This window comes from Ctenocephalides felis, unplaced genomic scaffold, assembly GCF_003426905.1.
Source record: "Ctenocephalides felis isolate EL2017-DRISC unplaced genomic scaffold, ASM342690v1 CF-g0.4_SCAFFOLD_00845, whole genome shotgun sequence".
Lineage (NCBI taxonomy): Eukaryota > Metazoa > Arthropoda > Insecta > Siphonaptera > Pulicidae > Ctenocephalides > Ctenocephalides felis.
Window position 1 is genome coordinate 13,247,174 of NW_020536999.1, and position 19,330 is coordinate 13,266,503.

Consider the following 19,330-nt stretch of genomic DNA (forward strand, 5'->3'; position numbering starts at 1 on the left):
TAGTAGTACAGAGTTGTATGTAATGATACGCGATTTCTTAGAAGTCGAGTGAAACTTGCCCAATCTATTTCATATATGTTCCCAATAATACGGTTATATTATAACTCACTGCACTAATACCGGGAAGAGCTATGTTCACTAAGAAATATTTGTTTACTTTTTACTTTTCAAAGAATTTTTCAGATAGCTTTTATCCAGAGACCATGTCTGTGATCATACATAGATTTAATGTTATGAAAATTATTATTGTTTTCAGACGAGAGGTAGATCCGGTGGTGCCAAGGCGATGAAACACAGGGAAATCGAATCGGAAGAGGAATCTGATTTCGACTCGGATTTGTATGAAAAATGGGTATGAATTAAACTTAAAAAAATTAAAATTTAGAATATTGTATTTGCTCAATCAAACTTTTTCTGTACTGGAATAGCATGTTGTTTTTTTAATTTGTGATCAATTTTAATATTTTTTATTTCTGCAGAATCAAAGACATGATGCTTATCGCAAATGCGTTGTTGAAGATATACGAAGTCCGCCAAATCCAAATCCAAGAAGTTCCAAACCCAACAGCAGAGGAAATTCAACAGTATTTTCTTGGGTAAGAATGAAAATAATAGGTCAGGGCTGGTCATAAACATCCAATTTGATTTTGAGCAATTTTATTGTGAAAACCAAACCAATTATATCAAAACAAATAACACATATCAAACAAACATCTATCTGACTATGTTTAGTAAAATTCCTAGTTGCGTTAAAAATTCATCATTGTAGAAATGTGTTTTTTCCTGTTTTTCAAAAATTTAACACCCGGTTCTTTTTACCCCATAGACAAGGTAAAATGGAAGGGCTAGAGGATACCAGGCCCAATGTCTTAAATTTAAAATGATTTTTCAAAATAAGAGTTATATTATTCAACAAATGCAAAATATGAATTTCATGAGTGAATTTTATACATAGATGTACTGTATATAAGCTTGATCTAGTATTTAGTCAAAAATAATCATCAGCAAAGTTGGAAAAACTATTTAATTCATCTATTATAGAATTGCTTTTTTTAATTTAATTTTTTAATTTACATATTTGTTTGCTATTTTCTATTGTTTACACCTTTGCCAAGGTAAAGGTAAGGTTGGTTCTTTTTACCCCATCCACATGTAAGCTCTTATAGTAGTTATATGAAAACATGTGTTGAATGTATTTTAAAATTAACAATACATCTTATGAAACATTTAAATAACGTGTACTTAAAAATTAGGTCTCCTAAACTAAACAAGAGTGCTCACAGCCAAAGAAACTAACAACGAAAGACTTTTGTTATGAATTTTCAAATACTGCCGTTTATCTCCCGATACCAAAATGCATCCAGCTGACGGCTGGTTGTGCATCTTTTGCCCTCTACTTTAAAATATTGTTGTTAAAAAATTCCTAACTTTACTTGTTTTTGAGATATCAATAGTATATTTTTTCAATACTCTGAACATATTTTTTTATAATTTATCATAATTTTACATACTGACTGAACTTTGTCATTCAGAACCAGATTTCAAATCACAGTCGAATGTCTCAAAGAAAAGCAAGAAAAGCAGCCAGTCATAAATCTTCATCCCAACAACAAAGTATGAGAAAAACTGGAGGCGGTTCTCCGGTAAATGTAAGTTGAAAAAATCTGTTCACACACACACACACACACACATACTTTTTGCAAACTTGGTCTCATTCGAATCAGAATGACTTGAAACGTCAAGAAAATATAAAATTAGCGAATCGGTCTTTTTGATGAAAACATAAACTTTTCTTTCGGGAAGTTAAACGTTTATCACACGTTAATAGTCATGTTAGTAGTAATTAAAAATGGTGCTTTTCCAGATATTTTAGCAAAAAGATATTTGTTTGATACATTTTTAACTAAATTAAGGGACACAACTAGTGTGAAATTTTCAAAAAATCGAATTTTCAATTGTCCATATTTCGATATGGTTATACCTTTAAAAATAACATACCAAAATTTTAAATGGATATCGTAAATAGTTTTTGAGTCATAGCCATTTAAAGAGTATATATACAGTATATAGTATAACGATCATTTTATCTTTAAACGCGTTTTTTCTCGAAACAGCATTTTCCGAATTTGCTGCAGCAATTACTCAAAAACAAATGATTCGATCACTATCATATTTTTTTTACATGTTCTATATATAGTTCTCCGTAAAATAAACTATCGATTATTTGATCAGATCAAAAATCGAATTTTGGCAGTCCAAAAACGACCAAAATTTTGGGTAAAATTCGACTTTAAAAAAAAAAACGCCGCCATTTTGTCAATTTTTGATTTTTTATTTATTTATCGTAAGTCATTTTACAGACAATATTATCTAGTTTAACGAGATTTTTTTTTAAATTTCATCGACGTAGAAGGCCGGAATCACTGCAGCAGTGAAGGGCATTTTTTTGTCACGCCGTTGGAGATCGACGATAACTTAAAAAATATTTAATCTTCAAAATTAAATTATTTCTTCAAAAATTTTACTATGTATTCTTAAAATATGTGTAAATATATTCTTAAAATTTTGAAATAATTGATAAAGTATTTTTTTAATATAAATTCCCAAAAATCACCTTTTTTTAGGCGGTGACACTAGTTGTGCCCCTTAACTACTAAAGTTACCATGGTCCATGTGCAAATTTTTCTGATACCATCGTGTCGATTAACGTGTTAAATTTATCACCTTTATCCCCAAAATTTCTAATTTCACAGTCATTTATCACAGTCAATTATCACAGTCCATTTTTGTTGTCTCTCCCAAAAACGCAGGAAAGTGCAAATGAGAGGAGGTACAACAAAAAACGGGTCTTGATTCGCGTTAACGATTTCTTCTATTAACAAACAAACCACAACAAATTTTGTTTTGTCTTTTCTTCCCAACCAGCAAACGCCGAAATACAAGGGAACAATGTCGAGGACGAAGAAGGAAAACATCAGCATCAGATCGCCATCGGGATCGAGGTCACCGAGGACCAAGAGAAAAATCACCGGTAATGATAAATCACTAGTTGTAAGTGGCATTTTGCTTTCAGGCAAGTTGCATGAAAATACTGATACAAATGCGTAATCGACTTAATCGATAACTAGTTGGTATTGGTATTTTGCCTTGAGGCAAGTTACATGAACTTTCCGATATGTGTAAATAATCGACTTAATCAATAAAAAATAAATTGATTTATGAGTGATTAAAAGTATTCCGAGTGGATTTATTACACATAATTGCAAATGAACGAACACGTTAACTCGGACTATTTTCTAAAAACAAATTTTCACAAATCGATAATTTTTATAATTGAACCAGTTGCCGTAGGACTTTAATGGTTTAGTATGTTCATTAAAACAACGTACCCTATCGTTATACCAAGTAAATCGTCAAATTTTGATTTTAAAAAAGGTAAAAAAAACTACTCATTTTCTACTTATCGTAATTAAACTACTTATCGTAAGACCGTAATATTTCAGTAAGTTCTATAAGACCATGATATACATCGCCAAAAAAAGTTTCATAAAAATCGGCTTAATTTTTTTTTTTTCAACAGTTTATTACAAGAAAACGGCTCGGTAGATTTTCACCCAAAACTAATCAGCATCATTCCCAACTAATATCTTTCGAATAGTTTTTGATTTTTTAAAATCGATTCGGTAGAATGATCTTAAATGTGGACGAAAAGTTTAACACCTTTTTCCAAATTACAAAGAAACTTCTTGGCAGATCGTCGCAAAAAAGTGACAAACGATAGTCCTCATTGAGCCACATCAAATGGCTTTTAAATTTCTGAAATCGGTTCAGGCGTTTTTGAGAAAACGTCGATTTGCGGTAAAAAATCTGTTCACACACACAAATTTGGTCTCATTCGATTCAGAATGGCTTGAAACGTCGGTCACGTGATTAATGAACGCCCCCTTAAAAATTTTCTAAAAAACTATTTGTTTCCTGATATTTTCCAAATGTCCCAAATTTTATGCAAAAATACTACACTAGTTACAGCCTTTTCTGGTACAAACTAGAATAGTAAAATCATATGAGCCAATTTGTAAATTATTTTGTGATTACTACGTGAAATGTCCAAAATCTTTGTAAAAACACGGATAAATAGATCGCAAATAAGGCCACTTTGCCATTACTTCAATTTTAATTGTTTCCCACCTCCATAGAGGTCGCCACCAACTGTAGCACGTAAATTCACCCCCTAGGTTTAAATCTAGACAAGATTCATATAAAAATATAATATAGAGAAAATAAACCTGATTAATTTGAATAAATGATATAGATAGATTTTCAACTGAATCACAAACATGTATTCACAAAAATATATAGGAAAAAAAATTAAGGGACCGATTCTGCCGCAATGTTATGATAAGGTCATGTTATGAAGAATTTTCCATAGTAATATAGACAAAAGTTATGCGGGTTGGTGTTCAGTCAGGCGAATTTCTCAGGTTTTTTCATGCAAAACATAACCTAAAAGCCGCACAAATGTCAAAAAAACGATGTTAGATAAGTGTGTGTTTCCGATTCCTCTTAGATAAGATACGAGTGACGTTGCAGTTTATGCATAAAACGCCGGAATGAACAGCAAATACATGATATTTTGACAGCATTCAGTATGATTCATTCGCATAATGTATGGAGGTCGGAGCGTAACATAGCTATGCCGTAATATTTCTCTGTTATGCGCAGAATCGGTCCATAAATGTTTAGAATTAGAAGGATCTTTAAAAAGAGTGTATAATAATATATAATAATATATCACTCGTATATAATAATATATCACTTTGGATCAGAAGTCTGTTTTGCTTTTGCTAGATCCATTTCGTTATGGGGATAATCGGGCTTGGAGAGAATATAAGGGTGTTTTGCCGATATATTATTACATGATCACATAGATAAAGGATTGTTTTAAATCTGAGTTTTATAAATGATTATTAAAGTTTTTTTTTTTGAGTTCAGTTATTTTACTCAGTTCATGATACCTTAATATAATTGTGCTTTAGCTGATACATTATTACATTAGGGATACCAAATTTAGGCATAGTAGATCCTCTGGTGAAAGCGGAAAATACTAAAATAGTGTAAAGCACCTAGTTTTTCTGTACTACAATTGCACTTCACATCAACTATAAAGTTGTTTGAAGAAAATATTGCGCTAAATAATAAATTTTCATGTCATTTTTATTTTCAGATATCCGAACCCAGAGACTACATGCCCAGCAGCGAGTCAAATGAATCATTAGATTCTCCAGTCCAGACCAAAATTCATCATCAAAAACATCTAACCTACGACAGGAGACAACCATCAACTTCTTCGGCTCAGCATCACAAATATTCACCAAAGAAAAAACCAAAATCGAGGATACCATCGTTCTTCTAATAAAAATGGATAATGAAACCTGACTAATGAAATTCTAACTAATCGGAAGTTGATGTCGGAAGAACTAATCTGAAGAAGTTTCAAGTAACTTGAAGATACTGCTAATTTTAAAATTATGTAATTATGGAAAGAACAGGTTAGGTAAAAAAATCACCTAACTTTGTGAGATATCAGAAACAGATTTGCTCAACATCAGACTGGACTTATAAGTCAGTATTACATAATTATAGAAACAACAGATCAGACAAAAAGTCTCCGTATGTAAAATATTTTCTGAGGTTAAACAATGCAGCATATGCTGAAGAAGATACGAAGGAAACTTCTAAGGTTGGACTTGGTTACCAAAGACCAAATCAGCCCAATAACTTGGTTTATAAGTTAGAACATCTACAAAATTATCCATAACATTCAGTTAAAATATTTGGTGTTAGGTATCCAGATACTACTTGAAATTCCTAATTGGATTTTATCAACTACATCTAATTGCTACCAAAAGCAGTAAAAAAATATGAAATTTATCAGTAACTATGGATAGAAAAAATATTTAAACATACATGAACCATCAAAGTTAGTGGAAATGATTCTGCGCTAAATCCAGGATTTCTTATCGCCTTTATTTCCATATATGGTACAAAAGTTAGAAGTACAAGTTTTCTAGAAAACATCAATATTTATGCAACAAGAAAAATGATTCTACTATCGAAAATTGCTGGACATCGTATGGACCAACATTTTTTTCAATAAATCCTAAATCTGATATTTAAACCTGAACTTCACTAACCATCTTGTTTACTGGAATTTATCTCAAAAAAATAATTCAATCTAAAAAAATACCAAAAAAAACTTACACGAAACTAAGAAACAATAAAAAACCGCAACCAATATAAAAATAATATTTCCTTTATAAAAATTATACTGCCCCCAATTGTAATAAATTTTAGTTACAATTAATTTTAATCAAAATGAATCTAAAAAAAATCTACAGATTAAATATGTTACAATTACATTATCTTATTGTAACAGCAAAGAGTTAAATTTTATAATTTTATAAAAAGTTTATTAGACTTTTATATGAAGGCATGTCCTTCCTAAAAAATTGGATACGAAAATTATAACGCGGCCGAGTCTTTTTGAAACAGTTTTTTATATTTGAATATTATTTATATCTGTGTATGAAATATAAATTTTATGTAACTAATTGTCGTTTGTGTTATCAACAAATATTATATATATATATATATATATATATATATATTAAGGTGGTCCTTAATATGGATATTTTCGATTTTCCTTGCTCCCAAGGGCTCAAATGGTCCAAATTGATCAACAATTCTCTCAAAGTTATTCTCTTAATATTGTCTTTTAGATAGTGCGCAATTCAATCAAAGTTTTGTATAGAAATAGCATGAAAAAAATTTCAAAGAATTAAAAATGTTTTTTAGATATAACTTATCGAGCAACTGTTTTTTCAGTTTTATTCAAAATTCGACGCTCTACAAAACAAATTATAAAAAACTATGAATTAGAAAAGAACAAAATGCTGTGAATTTTAAGGGTAGAAACAAGAAAAATCTGGAGGCCTCAATCAATCGATCAATCAATCAATCAATTATTAGTAAAATATAATCTCATTATAAAGACATTTTAATATTTTCCATCTAATCCACGTGATTGGGTGGTAAGCTCAATTATAAATAGGGATGAAGCCGTACACGTGATTTTGCACGTGTTTCTGGTTTCACCCCGGTATAATATACAAAGGGCCAAACTTTTAATAATGATTTCGTGAAATATATCTAAAAACATATTAAAAAGTATAAAAAGATGAAATAATAATTTAGTGAAAATTATATAGTAATATAGTAATATAGTAATATATTTATATACAAATCTTGATAATCTGTTAAATTAATTTCTCTGGATATTATTGATTATTTCATTTTTATAGTAATTAAAATATAGAGAAAAATTTAAATTATTAAAAAATCTTTAAAATTTTTGGAAAACTTTAAAAAAAAATAGATTGTTAAAAGTAATGAAATTTTTGAAAAAAAAAAATTGATTTTTTTTATATTTTGGAACTTAGCTTTTTCGATGTTTAAAAAAAAAATTGAATTGTTTGATACCAAAATTAAAGAAGTACTTAAAAAAAAGTAATTAAAATATTTAAAAATCTTTTAGCTACTTTTGCTTAAATAAGTACTAATTAGTTTATGTCAAATTTAGAAAAAACTATCACAATTATCCTATACCTAAAAGACGATTTTGACAAACTTTTAATAAATAATTGAGTTAATAAATGAACATTTTATATAAACATATTTTATATAATTTCATCCCTGATGGCTATGGACATGCGTATAACATTCCTATAAATTGCTTCATAGAAATTATATATGAATGTTCTCAGTAACAAACCGTTTTGCAAGGAAATACCTGATAATTTAAAAATAAATCATACTGAATTCCGGTAAGCCAATTGGCGTATAAATAAATAAATAAATAAATCTGGTAAACTGAATGAACTAATATTAACAATATTAATTTTAAATTTCATTAATAAAAATATACATTAATAAAGAGTTGATTTAGTGCATATAAAAAGCATGGAAGTGGACTCTAAAGAAGAAGGTAAGAAAAAAAAATATTCAAAACATTAATATCCAAGTGTACTAGGTGTTTAATTGTAAATTTTGGATTAGAAGTTGAAATCAAGTGTTTTCTTAACTTCATATAATTTTTAATTAAATATTTATAAAAATAGCTTTAAATTATCTCTTAATGTTAGTCGTTCCTGGAAAACATGCCGTGCATTGGTTTCGACGCGGTTTACGTCTCCATGACAACCCCGCACTTTTGGAGGCACTAAAAGGCGCCGACACTTTAAGATGTGTTTTATATTCTAGATCCCTGGGCCGCTAGAGGAGCTGGGGCAAATGCCCTTAATAAATGGAGGTAGTTACTTAAAAATTATATAAAAATAGTAATCTAGATATCTATCACCTTTATTAAGTCGTTTGCTTGCTCTGCTTGTGCTTCATTATCAAAAAATTATACTTATACATATTATTTTACTAAAATCACTACTCTAAGGTGCAAGGAAAGCGAAACCTGGCTATTGACAACGGTCTCACGCAACATATGCGTGCGCATCAGAGAATGTGTTGAAGAATAGTTTCAATTCTATCATATACCATCGCAAATTAATATAGCAACGCCATAACCAAAAATTTATATTCATATATTATTGACCAATAGCTCACTAAATTCCAAACTCTGATGAACCAAAAATTCAAAATCCAAAAACTGTATCTATCCTATTGACTGAATTACTTATTATTTTCTATTATTTCTCAGATTTCTTCTAGAATCCCTAACCGATTTAGATGCATCACTAAAATCTCGTCTGGATTGTCGACTTCACGTAGTACGTGGTCAACCAGCTGATGCTCTTCCAGCATTGCTGGAACGTTGGGGGGTCACTTTGCTAAGTTACGAAACTGATCCGGAGCCCTATGGCAGGGCCAGAGACCGCAAATTGGCCGCAAGGTGCAGGGATAATGGTGTTGAAATCGTGGAGTACGAATCTCATACTTTGTATCCACTGGACAGGTAAAAAAATTATATTCACCCAAAAATTCTATTTATTGTGCAATATTTATCATATCATTTACTGTTGTTTAGCATTATAGAGCACAACGGAGGATCAGCTCCAGTCACCTTCGAACAATTTTTGGGAGTTTTAACTACAATGGGTCCTCCAGATCCTCCAGCAGGACCAGTCAGGCGCGACCGCCTTTTTACTACTCGAACCAGAGTACCCACAGATCCAGACTACGACCAATCCTACGCAGTGCCTACACTTTCCGAACTTGGTAACAAAAAATACAAAGTTGTACATGATTTATATTTATAAATTTTTTTTCTTCTCCTCAGGTTTTGAAGCTAATTCTTCTGAACCGCCAGTTTGGCGTGGAGGTGAAGCAGAAGCTTTAGCACGTCTGGAAAGGCATGCTGAAAAAAGAACTCTGGCTCTGAATTCGTCTCCAAATTTTGACACTTTGCCCCCAGGATTTCTGTTGGCTGATGGTGCAGGTTTATCGCCGTATCTAAGGTTCGGGTGCTTGAGTGCTAGACTGTGCTATCATCAATTAGCAGGTATAGATAATAGATAATGTCTTTAAATTTATCCACAAAGTCTCTACATGTTTTCTCGTATAAAACGATCAATCATCTGCATTCTTGTCCTAAAAGTCGATAGAGTTCTCTTACATATTTCTCAACGACTAAGATGACTTCAGTTGATATTTCTAGCAACTGGATCTACCTTTTATTCTCCATCTATTGTGGTGCAAACTAACTATATTTTAGCTTGACGATCTGACCATCTACTTTGACTTATCTGATCACAGAAGTGGTTATTTGATTTTTCCTAGGCTGCGTACAGAATATCTCCAATATGTGGGAAATCAAGCTGGCGAAACATCGAAAAACAAAAAAAAGTTTGTCATTAAATGTCAATAAATAGTTTATATTTTCATCAAATTGTTTTTATATAATTATATACATAACTATTTTTCCACACTGGTGACCATGACGTGATGAAGACAGAGAAAGAGCATGAATCGGAAATTTAAAAAAATGTAGACTTTGATGAAGCACCATAACTACTGGTCTTCCGCGACTACTTATAAAGTACATCAACTCCTCGGCTCATCGCGAGTTAACTCATTTACTCTACTGACACCGGACTTCTGTTGGTACACCCATTTTGTATACCCAGACCTCAGTGTTTATTGCTGACACTAAAATGAATTCTGAGCCTAGACTTTGGGTCAAAAAATTGAATTCATTATCAAATGATTCATTGGAATCGCAATTCAACCTCTCCTTGTCCGTTAACTCATCAAATCGTCTTTTGATCCATAAGACTGGGACTGCATCTTGTCAAGATGATGACTCTTTAATACGCCCTCCTTCGAATCACATCCGATTCGAGAATCCGATGTATGTTCCAAAGGGCTACAGAAGTCGACAAGATTATTTTAATCATTGCGAAAATTCATATTCTTACAGAGCGCCATTTGTTTACCCAAAATATTGTAGAAATAAAAATTAATACAGTAGATCGAGGCTGAATCTTCGAAGTTCACCAAGACATCGAGGTTCAGGAAATTCACCACGTGATTTATATTCAGAACCATATGCAGAGTATGGAGATGATGGAAGGTCGAATTGCCTACCATACTGTGGATCTGCCGACAAAACTGTCATTTATTCCATATGATGAATTAATAATTGACTAGTACCACAACACTGCTTTAATCTGCTTTCCCACCATATGTTTATAACGTGTTTCCCTGTTTTTTTTTTTTTTTAACAGAGAGGTCAACACTGGACAGGGAGTGTGCAGGGGAACCAAGCTGGCGAGACATCGAAAAACAAAAAATGATTTGTCTTTTTTTTTATCATAAAATTTTGTAATTAATAAATCATTTATATTTTCATCCAATGGATTTTATATTTTTATATTCATAACTACTTTCACAAACATAATTCAACAAGGGCTTAAAAACTTCAATAGGGTTTCTTTTTTTTCGTTTTTCAGAATTGCAACGCCTACCATCAACTAATGGAAACAGCAACTTTAATTTGGCTCCTGCAACAAAACCATTACTTCAACCACCACCAGCAGTAATGCCTCTTTTATGGAGAGAGTTTTTGTACTGCTGCGGAGCAGACAATCCTCGTTTTGATAGAGTACAAGGAAATCCTTTATGTTTGCAAACGCCTTGGGACAGAGATCCAACTGCTCTTGCAAAATGGGCAAACGTAAGATAATAATTAACGGTTGATTCAATTTTATTATAATAAAATTTTATCAACCGAAGTTGATTTATTATTATTCTGAAGGGCCAAACTGGATTTCCATGGATAGATGCAGCCATGTCACAATTAAGAAGTGAAGGTTGGATTCACCACTTGGCAAGATTTGCCTTGATAGATTTTCTGACCAAAGGAGCTCTTTTTATAAGTTGGGAAGAAGGAATGAAAGTACTGTCTGAGCAAATCATCAGTTCAAATAATTATGATAAACACTCACTAAATTGTTTTCTAGGTATTTGAAGATCTTCTATTAGATGCAGACTGGTCGACAAATGCTGGTAGTTGGTTGTGGCTATCATGCTCCTCATTCTTTCGCAAACCAGCACCCTCTGTATGTCCAGTAGCGCTTGGAAAATTAGTTGATCCTGATGCAGAGTACATCAGGTACCACGAAAACATCCAAACCAACTTTTTGAAAATGTTATTAGCATGTATATCTTTTTCTCAGGAAGTATGTACCAGCTTTGCGTGGTTTTCGATCAGCCAGACTGGTGCATGCACCTTGGCTAGCGTCTCGTGAGGAGCAGAGGCGTGCTGCCTGCAGGTTAGGGGCCCAATATCCGCTTCCTTTACTAGTAGACCATGCACGCACCAGGAAGGAAAATGCTAGGCGGACTAGATTAGCATGTGAAACTCTTCCTGGATATCGAAATAGAGAAAGACGTAAGTAATAATAGATTTGTTGACATTCCTGTTTGGCACCAGATTCCATCTGGCGAAAGTGATAATTTTTGCTCTTTCATAAGTCTAAAAGCTATACTTGAGCATAAATTTATTCTGTTTTGGCAAGAAAACAGCAGAGCATTTCAAAAATAAGATTCGATCTTCACTGGGAAATGATGTGGCAAAATTAATAATTTTTCTTCCCCAGGTTTATCCGAGTCCTTCCAAGATGAAAGCGATATTGATTGCAACTGTGAACCAGTAATTCCAAAACAGCAAATTGCACAAGATGAACCAATAATGGACACAAATATACACTTGCCAGATATACGTCAGGAAATTAAATCACTGCCTGAATTTGAATCAACCATTAATAGCCTGTTTATTTAAAAAATAAAACAGGAATCATTCGATGTTGGATTTTGAATTTTTGTTAGATTATAAGACATTGCTTGAATATAAATAAATGTTGAATGAACTTATATTAACATGCTTAAATTTTGTTCTAATTTCTACTGAACTAAATAATAAACTAGAGTATCTAGAATTTAAGTTATTGTAACAAAATTGTTTTTACCAAAATAAATTTTCCCATTATGGTTGAAACCATAAATTATTCCGGCAACAATTAATTTAAGTATAATATGTCCATCTATAAACTAAGATGATACAAGAAACTTACAGAAATCAATTTGTCTCTTATTTAAAATTTTATTATAACTTATATCCATAACAATTTTATCTCTAAAAAAATATTTAATCATAATCTAATAAATCTTAGCACAGCTATATAGATATTAAATAATACAATAATTAGTCTTGATCCAGCGTTTCATTGTAATTATTAAAGTATAATTTAATAATTAGATAAGTCTTCTACATCATAGTATCCAGTTGTCGAATCTTCAGTGTGTCCCCTTTCTGAAGTCATTTCCATTCCCATCAAACTGCACATTAGAAAAAGACTCAATTTATTTAACTTAATAAATCTATTAAATTAAATTGAATCAGCTCTATTCACTTAAAATTAGATTGCACAAAAAACACCAAACTAAGCCAATGATGAAGGAACTAATAAAATTATAAAATTTGTTATAATATGATGCCTGATATGATTTATGAATGAACCGTTCTTTAGAGAATTATGGCAAAAGCTCACACCTTGTAAGAATAAAACAAATCTCTGGAATATACTAAAATTTACTAAATACATACCATAAATACCTAAATAACTGAACTATCAAATCACTTAAATATAACTTGTTAAAAGTGGCATTTTGCCTTAATGTGTAATAATTGACTTGATCAAACGAAATTGAATTTAGATATTTAAATAAAATTTTCACTATAAATATAAATATTTAATAATTTAAATTAATGGTAACATTTTTACACCACTAGAGAAGTTTTGTAGACTTATTTTTCCGCTGATCACATCACAAAAAAGACTTTTAGCACAAATTTTTTGACATCATTTTTTTTCAAACTTTGATAAATTTTTAAAATAAACTACTTGCAGGACAGTAAAATTTTAGTATGTTCTTCAGGACCATGAAGTCAATCAATATAAAAAACTTTATAAAAAAAATTTTAACAGGTAATTACGAAGAAACGGCCCGGCCGATCTTTGTCCAAAACTAGTTAACGCGATTCCCAAATAATGTCTTTCGAATGGTTTTTGATTTTTTTAAATCGATTCAGAATTTTTGACCAAAACGTGGACGGATGTATGTGTGTGTTCAGCCAAAATGTTCAGAAACCTTTGAAACGTAAAGATATATAAAAATTTTCATTTTCGATTTTTTCCGATTGCTATAACTTGCCCTACGGGAAGTTAATGAATGTAATTGTGATGAACGATACAACAAAACAATGAAAACACCAAAATAATTTTTATAAAACCATAACCCCATGCATAAAACCATCTTAATCCACTCACCCACTACTCCCAGCCTGAGCAGCATTCTCCGCTCCACTTTTAGCATCTCCACCAATTGTTCCACTGGCATTAGAGCCCCCATCCGTAATTTCAACATCTGGTATAAGTTCATACAAATTGTCACCTACATAACTCGAATCGTCCTCCGGTAAATGTAGAACAGGCACTTCGTTTCGAGAGCTGGTGGAACTTGAGGCTACAGATGGTATAAAACTTTCTAAATTTGAACCGTAACCGAATGTAAAATCGTGGTCTGTTGTTTCTTCCAGACTTTGTTTACGTCGTCGGCGTGTTCCAGGTGGTTTAGGAGGGGTTTCGATAAGGGTTAAGAGATCTTGGCGGGCTTTCACGCATTTTCTGAAAAGAAAAAAAAACTATAAATTGCAAATGTTATTGTCATAGTTGCAATATTGATTCAACTTATTTCTTTATTAAGTTTTTATTTAGACTTGCATAAAGGCAAAAAGCCAGGTTCACCTAGTTTCATATTTAATTTCTGATTTAATTTCTGATTTAATTTTTAATAAATTGAAAATAAAAACTTACTTGTACACACGAGTTTCATAATCGATAACAAAGTGATTATAATATCTTTTAATTCCATTGAATCCACCTACTCCAACGTCTTGCAGAGAATGTTCATAAATATCCTAAAAAAATAGAACAACAAAAATTTAAAACCAATGCCTCATAAAAATTAAAGTGAAATTAATTCAGAATATTTAAACAAAAACTTACACAAAATTGAGTATAATATCCCTTACGAGCACAATCCATCTTAGAGTGAAGTATTCTTAATAAATTTCTATAATATTCATCTACAGCATCAACAAAAGTATCTAATGTATTATCCAGCACTTCTGCAACAACAAAAATAAATAAAAATTACAAATTCACATATAAGCTTTATTGAAGTAAAACTTCTTTAGGCGCGATATGGGTGTAAAAATTTCTTTAGGCTACACGGGTGTAAATCCGTACAAATGCAACGAAAACGCCAACGTGTAGTTGAACACTACGACGCCGTAAGCGCTGATGTCGCGAGTATCCACTCCCGTCATGTCATGCGTAAGTCGAGCGCTGAACCCTATATGAACTTGCATTAATTGAATCACGTTTTTTTTACAAAAGAAGAGGTTGCTGTATTATGTCCTCATGGAATAAGACTTTTCTTAGAGAATAATTGTGTCATGGAATATAATAAATTTATATTGAATCTCGAAGACAAAATAATATCTACTGCCACGGATATTTATGTAGGTTGCCATGCGACAGATCAACAATCATACATTCGTCAGCAGTTTCAAAAAAATCGGTTATTGATACCGGGGGTTTGCCGTATGAAATAATTTTAGTTCTGAATAATTTTAGTTCTGAATAAATTTTACATAATAACAACTAATATTGATGTAAGTGATGGCTTAGCTAATGGTTGTGTAGGAAAATTAGTGTACATAGAACGTGGCGATAATGATGAACTTCTACGTTTATGGTTTGAATTTCCTGGTAAGATATTTTGATGAAATTGTATATGAATACAATAAAACACATAATCAGCAGCTTCTATATGTTGCATTATCACGAGTTACCAGCATTAATGGATTGTTCATCATTTCTAAAACAACGACAAAAAATTTATCATGGAAGAAAATGGCCAGCAGGATTAATGGACTTACAAACTGAATTCCAAAGACTTTCAACTTGTAGATTAATAACACAAAAAGAAAAATTGAGTGAGATAATAAGTTTGAACGACATTTCATTGTTTTCCTTTAACTGCCAAAGTTTACGAGCTCATTTGCCTGATCTGCAAGATAAAGTGCTACAACGTTGTACGTTTTTGTTATTTTCGGAAACTTGGATTAATAATAAAGAACAAATTGATATTTAGAACTATTACTGCGTTACTCAATACAAACGATCAAACTCAAGAGCAGGTGGTGTAGCTGTTATATCATTCATGTTCAGATACTCTTCATAATGCCACTTCTATGCAGTTTCTTGCGCCAACAATATTACTGGATATTCCTAATGAAATTATACAAGTAGGTGATATTGCAGTTGTCCGCTGTGTGAACACACAGAATCAAACATTGATTATAGTCGTCCTTTAAATTTCTCCCAATAAAAACATATCAAATATTATTGAATTTCTTCATCAGCAGTTACTTCATTTTTCTAATGAGGGTGCAAAATTTTTAAACACTAATCACAACGAGATACCATTAATTCTTGCTGGAGATTTCAATGTCAATTTTCGTTCAGAAGAATCTCAACCATTAATTGATTTTTTAAATAATAAATTTAATTTAACAATGAATAATTCTCCATTTGATTCAACCACAAGATATGGCACGACTATTGATGCAGTTTTCTCCAGAAATGTACATAGTTTACAAAGCAAAATTTATGTCTCTCATTTCAGTTATCACAGACCTATTATATCATATACGAAATATGATAGCAATTAATCTATCGCTGTTGTTTTAAACTGTGTTATTGATGTTATGTGATTATTAATAAATGATTTTTAAAATTCAAATATGATGTTTTTTTATTTTTATCTTAATTGCCTACTCATACAATATTAAAAGTTTTACTTCAATCGCGTGTGATCCTTACGCGCACTCTTTTTTTTATTTTTCTATTACCTGTGTAACCAATCTGTGCCAATAATAACAAAATACTCTGCCTAAGTAATACACGACATGTTTTTTGATCAATTTCAGGTACAGGTTGTGGAATGCCTTTTGTGAAATCAGTTTCTAATGGATGAATAAAGTTCAGACAGTTTGGTTTATATTTTGCAGGCACTGGTTGAGGTAGTTCAGGGGCGGGAGGCACGGATTCGATTTCATTAACCTGCATAATAAAATGAATTATATATAATATATAATTATTATAATTAATTATATATAATTTATTGTGTATAAATTTTTAATTTTACCCCCAGCTTTCCAAGCCTTTGTTTCACATCGTCAGTCATTTGTAATATGTGGGAATAATACTGTTGTAAATCTATTGTATTTAAAACTCTTGGACAACCAACTTTGATCCTACAATAATAAATAAATAAATAGAAGTTAGTTAAAATTAAGTCAAGTTTTAATTAAGTTTTAAATTCTTACTGTATTCTATCAGAGACAAAATCCTCGGATACATCTTTTCCTAATGCATCAGGTTGCATCGCTTGTTGAATTAATTCATTTAAGTTATCTATAGGTATATCAAGCGCACAATCTTCGTCTTCTTCAGGAGCATCTTCAAATCCTCCCCATTTTTTGTGAGAGTTAGATGAAATAGTTTCTGATTGATTAGACATTTCTTATGTCTAAGAAAAAATTCTTATAAGTATTCTGAAAGAAAATGCAGTTGGATATAAAATTATAATAAAAATAAATATTGCATCGTGTTAACATTGAGAGCAAATACAATTTTAAAAACAGCAACTGACCAAAAATGTGGCTAAATTATAAGAAAATGTATGATGTGTTTTAATATAAAAAATTAATAATATACAAATAATAAAAACCGACTCATTTTGAACATAATCATATTGATTTAACGATTATTAAACCCACAAACTTGTATTTTCAATAATGAGTGACAGTTGGTCAAAAAGTTTAAACACTTTTACTAAAATATCGCTAATTATTTACAATAATTACATAAAATATCTTTGCACTTACATTTGGGGTTCTAAATATAAATCAGTGGCAACATATAACTACTATCTTTTGCAATAATACATTTTTATATATAATTAAACTGCGGCTTCTATAAAAGAGGTTAAGCGAATGACATATGAGGAGTTGAACAATGTCGGCTTGATTGATTGCCATGAAGTTGTTGCAAAGTGAAGTTTGATGCAGGCGGGAAATTTAAATTTAAATTTGAGACTAAAGCTTATTTATATAATCATGTAAATTTAAGTTAATAATGTAAATTCATGTTGTATGTATAGAATATATTTTTCTCGTATCTATAAATTTAAGATTTATATAATAGTTTTTCAAGTTCAATATAATAGTTTCTATAGATAACAATCATACTTGTGCAATTTAAATAACTTTGATAAAGTATTTCACAATTCTGTTAAAATTCTTATATTTTTATATATCTTCTAGTTCTTATGCGATTATATTAAACAAAAATTGCATCTTTATGAGCAAAGTTTGTCAAAAAAGCTAATATTTAATATAAAAAAATTGTAAGCACAAAGAGACAGTATAATTAGTACATACTTAGTTGATTATTTTGTTAATTTTATTTTATTTGTTTATTAGAATATTCAATAAGTAATACTTTTTATAATGCTGTTTAAACTTCTCTCGCTATTGTAGATCTCTCAAATTCTAAAACTAAGAAATTAAAAAAAATAGAAAGTAAATTTATATTCTACACTAACTATACTATACTTTACTATACTACTATATATTATATACTAATATACTAACTAATATACTAATATACTATACTAATATACTAATATACTATACTAATATTTTATATACTCTACTAATATCCTAATAATAAACTAATATACTTTACTACTATATACTATATACTAATACACTAACTATACTACTATAAAGTAAATTTATATTTCACTCTACAACTAGCATTTTTTTAGAATAGTAGATTTTCTAGCAGAAACAAATTTCTTGGAAAAGTTAATAAGGATTTTAGAAAAATAAAATAAATATTTTTCCAATTGAATTACTATAGAACTTCGAATAACCGGACTAATTGTTGTCGATAGGCATCCGGATAATAGAAAATCCGGATAATCGAATGTATGAAGAATTATTTTGTGTATTTATTAAAAAAACAAATACATACATAGATATCAACGAAAATAGCTTATTAAGAAATTGAAACTTCCTTATGTATGTGCATACATATTTTCTTCGATTACATTATACTAAATTGCACCAATAATCATGTAAAAATTCGAATTGTAGGTATGTAGATTAGGGTGGTCCTTAAAATGGCCATTTTTGAATTTTCTTGCTCTCAGGGGCTCAAATGGTTCCAAATAGATAAAAAACAATTCTCTGAAAGTTTTAGCTCTTAATATTAACGTTTAGATAGAGCGCAATTCAATCAAAGTTTTGTATGGAAATAGCATGGAAAAATTTTCAAAAATTTTAAAAATGTTTTTTAGATGTAATTTAGCAAACAAATGTATGAATAAAACTCATTCATTTGTCGCTAAGTTATACCTAAAACATTTTTTTCAATTTTCAAAATTTTTTCCATGCTCTTTCCATACAAAGTTTGATTGAATTGCGCTCTATCTAAACGTTAATATTAAGAGCTAAAACTTTCAGAGAATTGTTTTTTATCTATTTGGAAAAATGATGATTTTGACAAATTTTGACAAATGACCATTTAAAGGATCACCCTAATGTAGATGCATATAAATT

At 30.6% G+C, this 19,330-nt stretch overlaps 2 protein-coding genes across 2 annotated transcripts; one reads left to right on the plus strand and one right to left on the minus strand.

The window, feature by feature from the left end:
* Positions 1-8,019: 8,019 nt before the first annotated feature.
* On the plus strand, positions 8,020-12,352 carry LOC113378101 (cryptochrome-1-like). Its single transcript, XM_026618625.1, is given in 11 exon segments — positions 8,020-8,044; positions 8,202-8,308; positions 8,310-8,368; positions 8,771-9,025; positions 9,098-9,288; positions 9,350-9,571; positions 11,064-11,245; positions 11,327-11,467; positions 11,532-11,683; positions 11,748-11,962; positions 12,171-12,352. Coding segments are annotated over 11 exon segments (1,731 nt in total).
* Positions 12,353-12,792: 440 nt separating this feature from the next.
* On the minus strand, positions 12,793-17,705 carry LOC113363519 (STAGA complex 65 subunit gamma-like). Its single transcript, XM_026606013.1, has 8 exons — positions 17,591-17,705; positions 17,030-17,257; positions 16,849-16,957; positions 16,553-16,763; positions 14,640-14,761; positions 14,448-14,551; positions 13,902-14,258; positions 12,793-12,909 (listed from the first exon to the last, which is right to left on the minus strand). Exons 2-8 carry the CDS (start codon positions 17,221-17,223, stop codon positions 12,819-12,821), a joined length of 1,188 nt encoding a protein of 395 aa, XP_026461798.1. The 5' UTR covers positions 17,224-17,257; positions 17,591-17,705; the 3' UTR covers positions 12,793-12,818.
* Between the last annotated feature and the right edge of the window lie 1,625 nt (positions 17,706-19,330).

Excerpts from the sequence above, each read along its gene's own strand:
- LOC113363519 (XM_026606013.1), bottom strand. The coding sequence starts at position 17,223 with ATGTCTAATCAATCAGAAACTATTTCATCTAACTCTCACAAAAAATGG. Across the intron at positions 16,958-17,029 it reads TTTGTCTCTGATAGAATACA|GATCAAAGTTGGTTGTCCAA; the intron begins GTAAGAATTTAA and ends TTATTATTGTAG. Across the intron at positions 14,762-16,552 it reads GGCACAGATTGGTTACACAG|AAGTGCTGGATAATACATTA; the intron begins GTAATAGAAAAA and ends TTGTTGTTGCAG.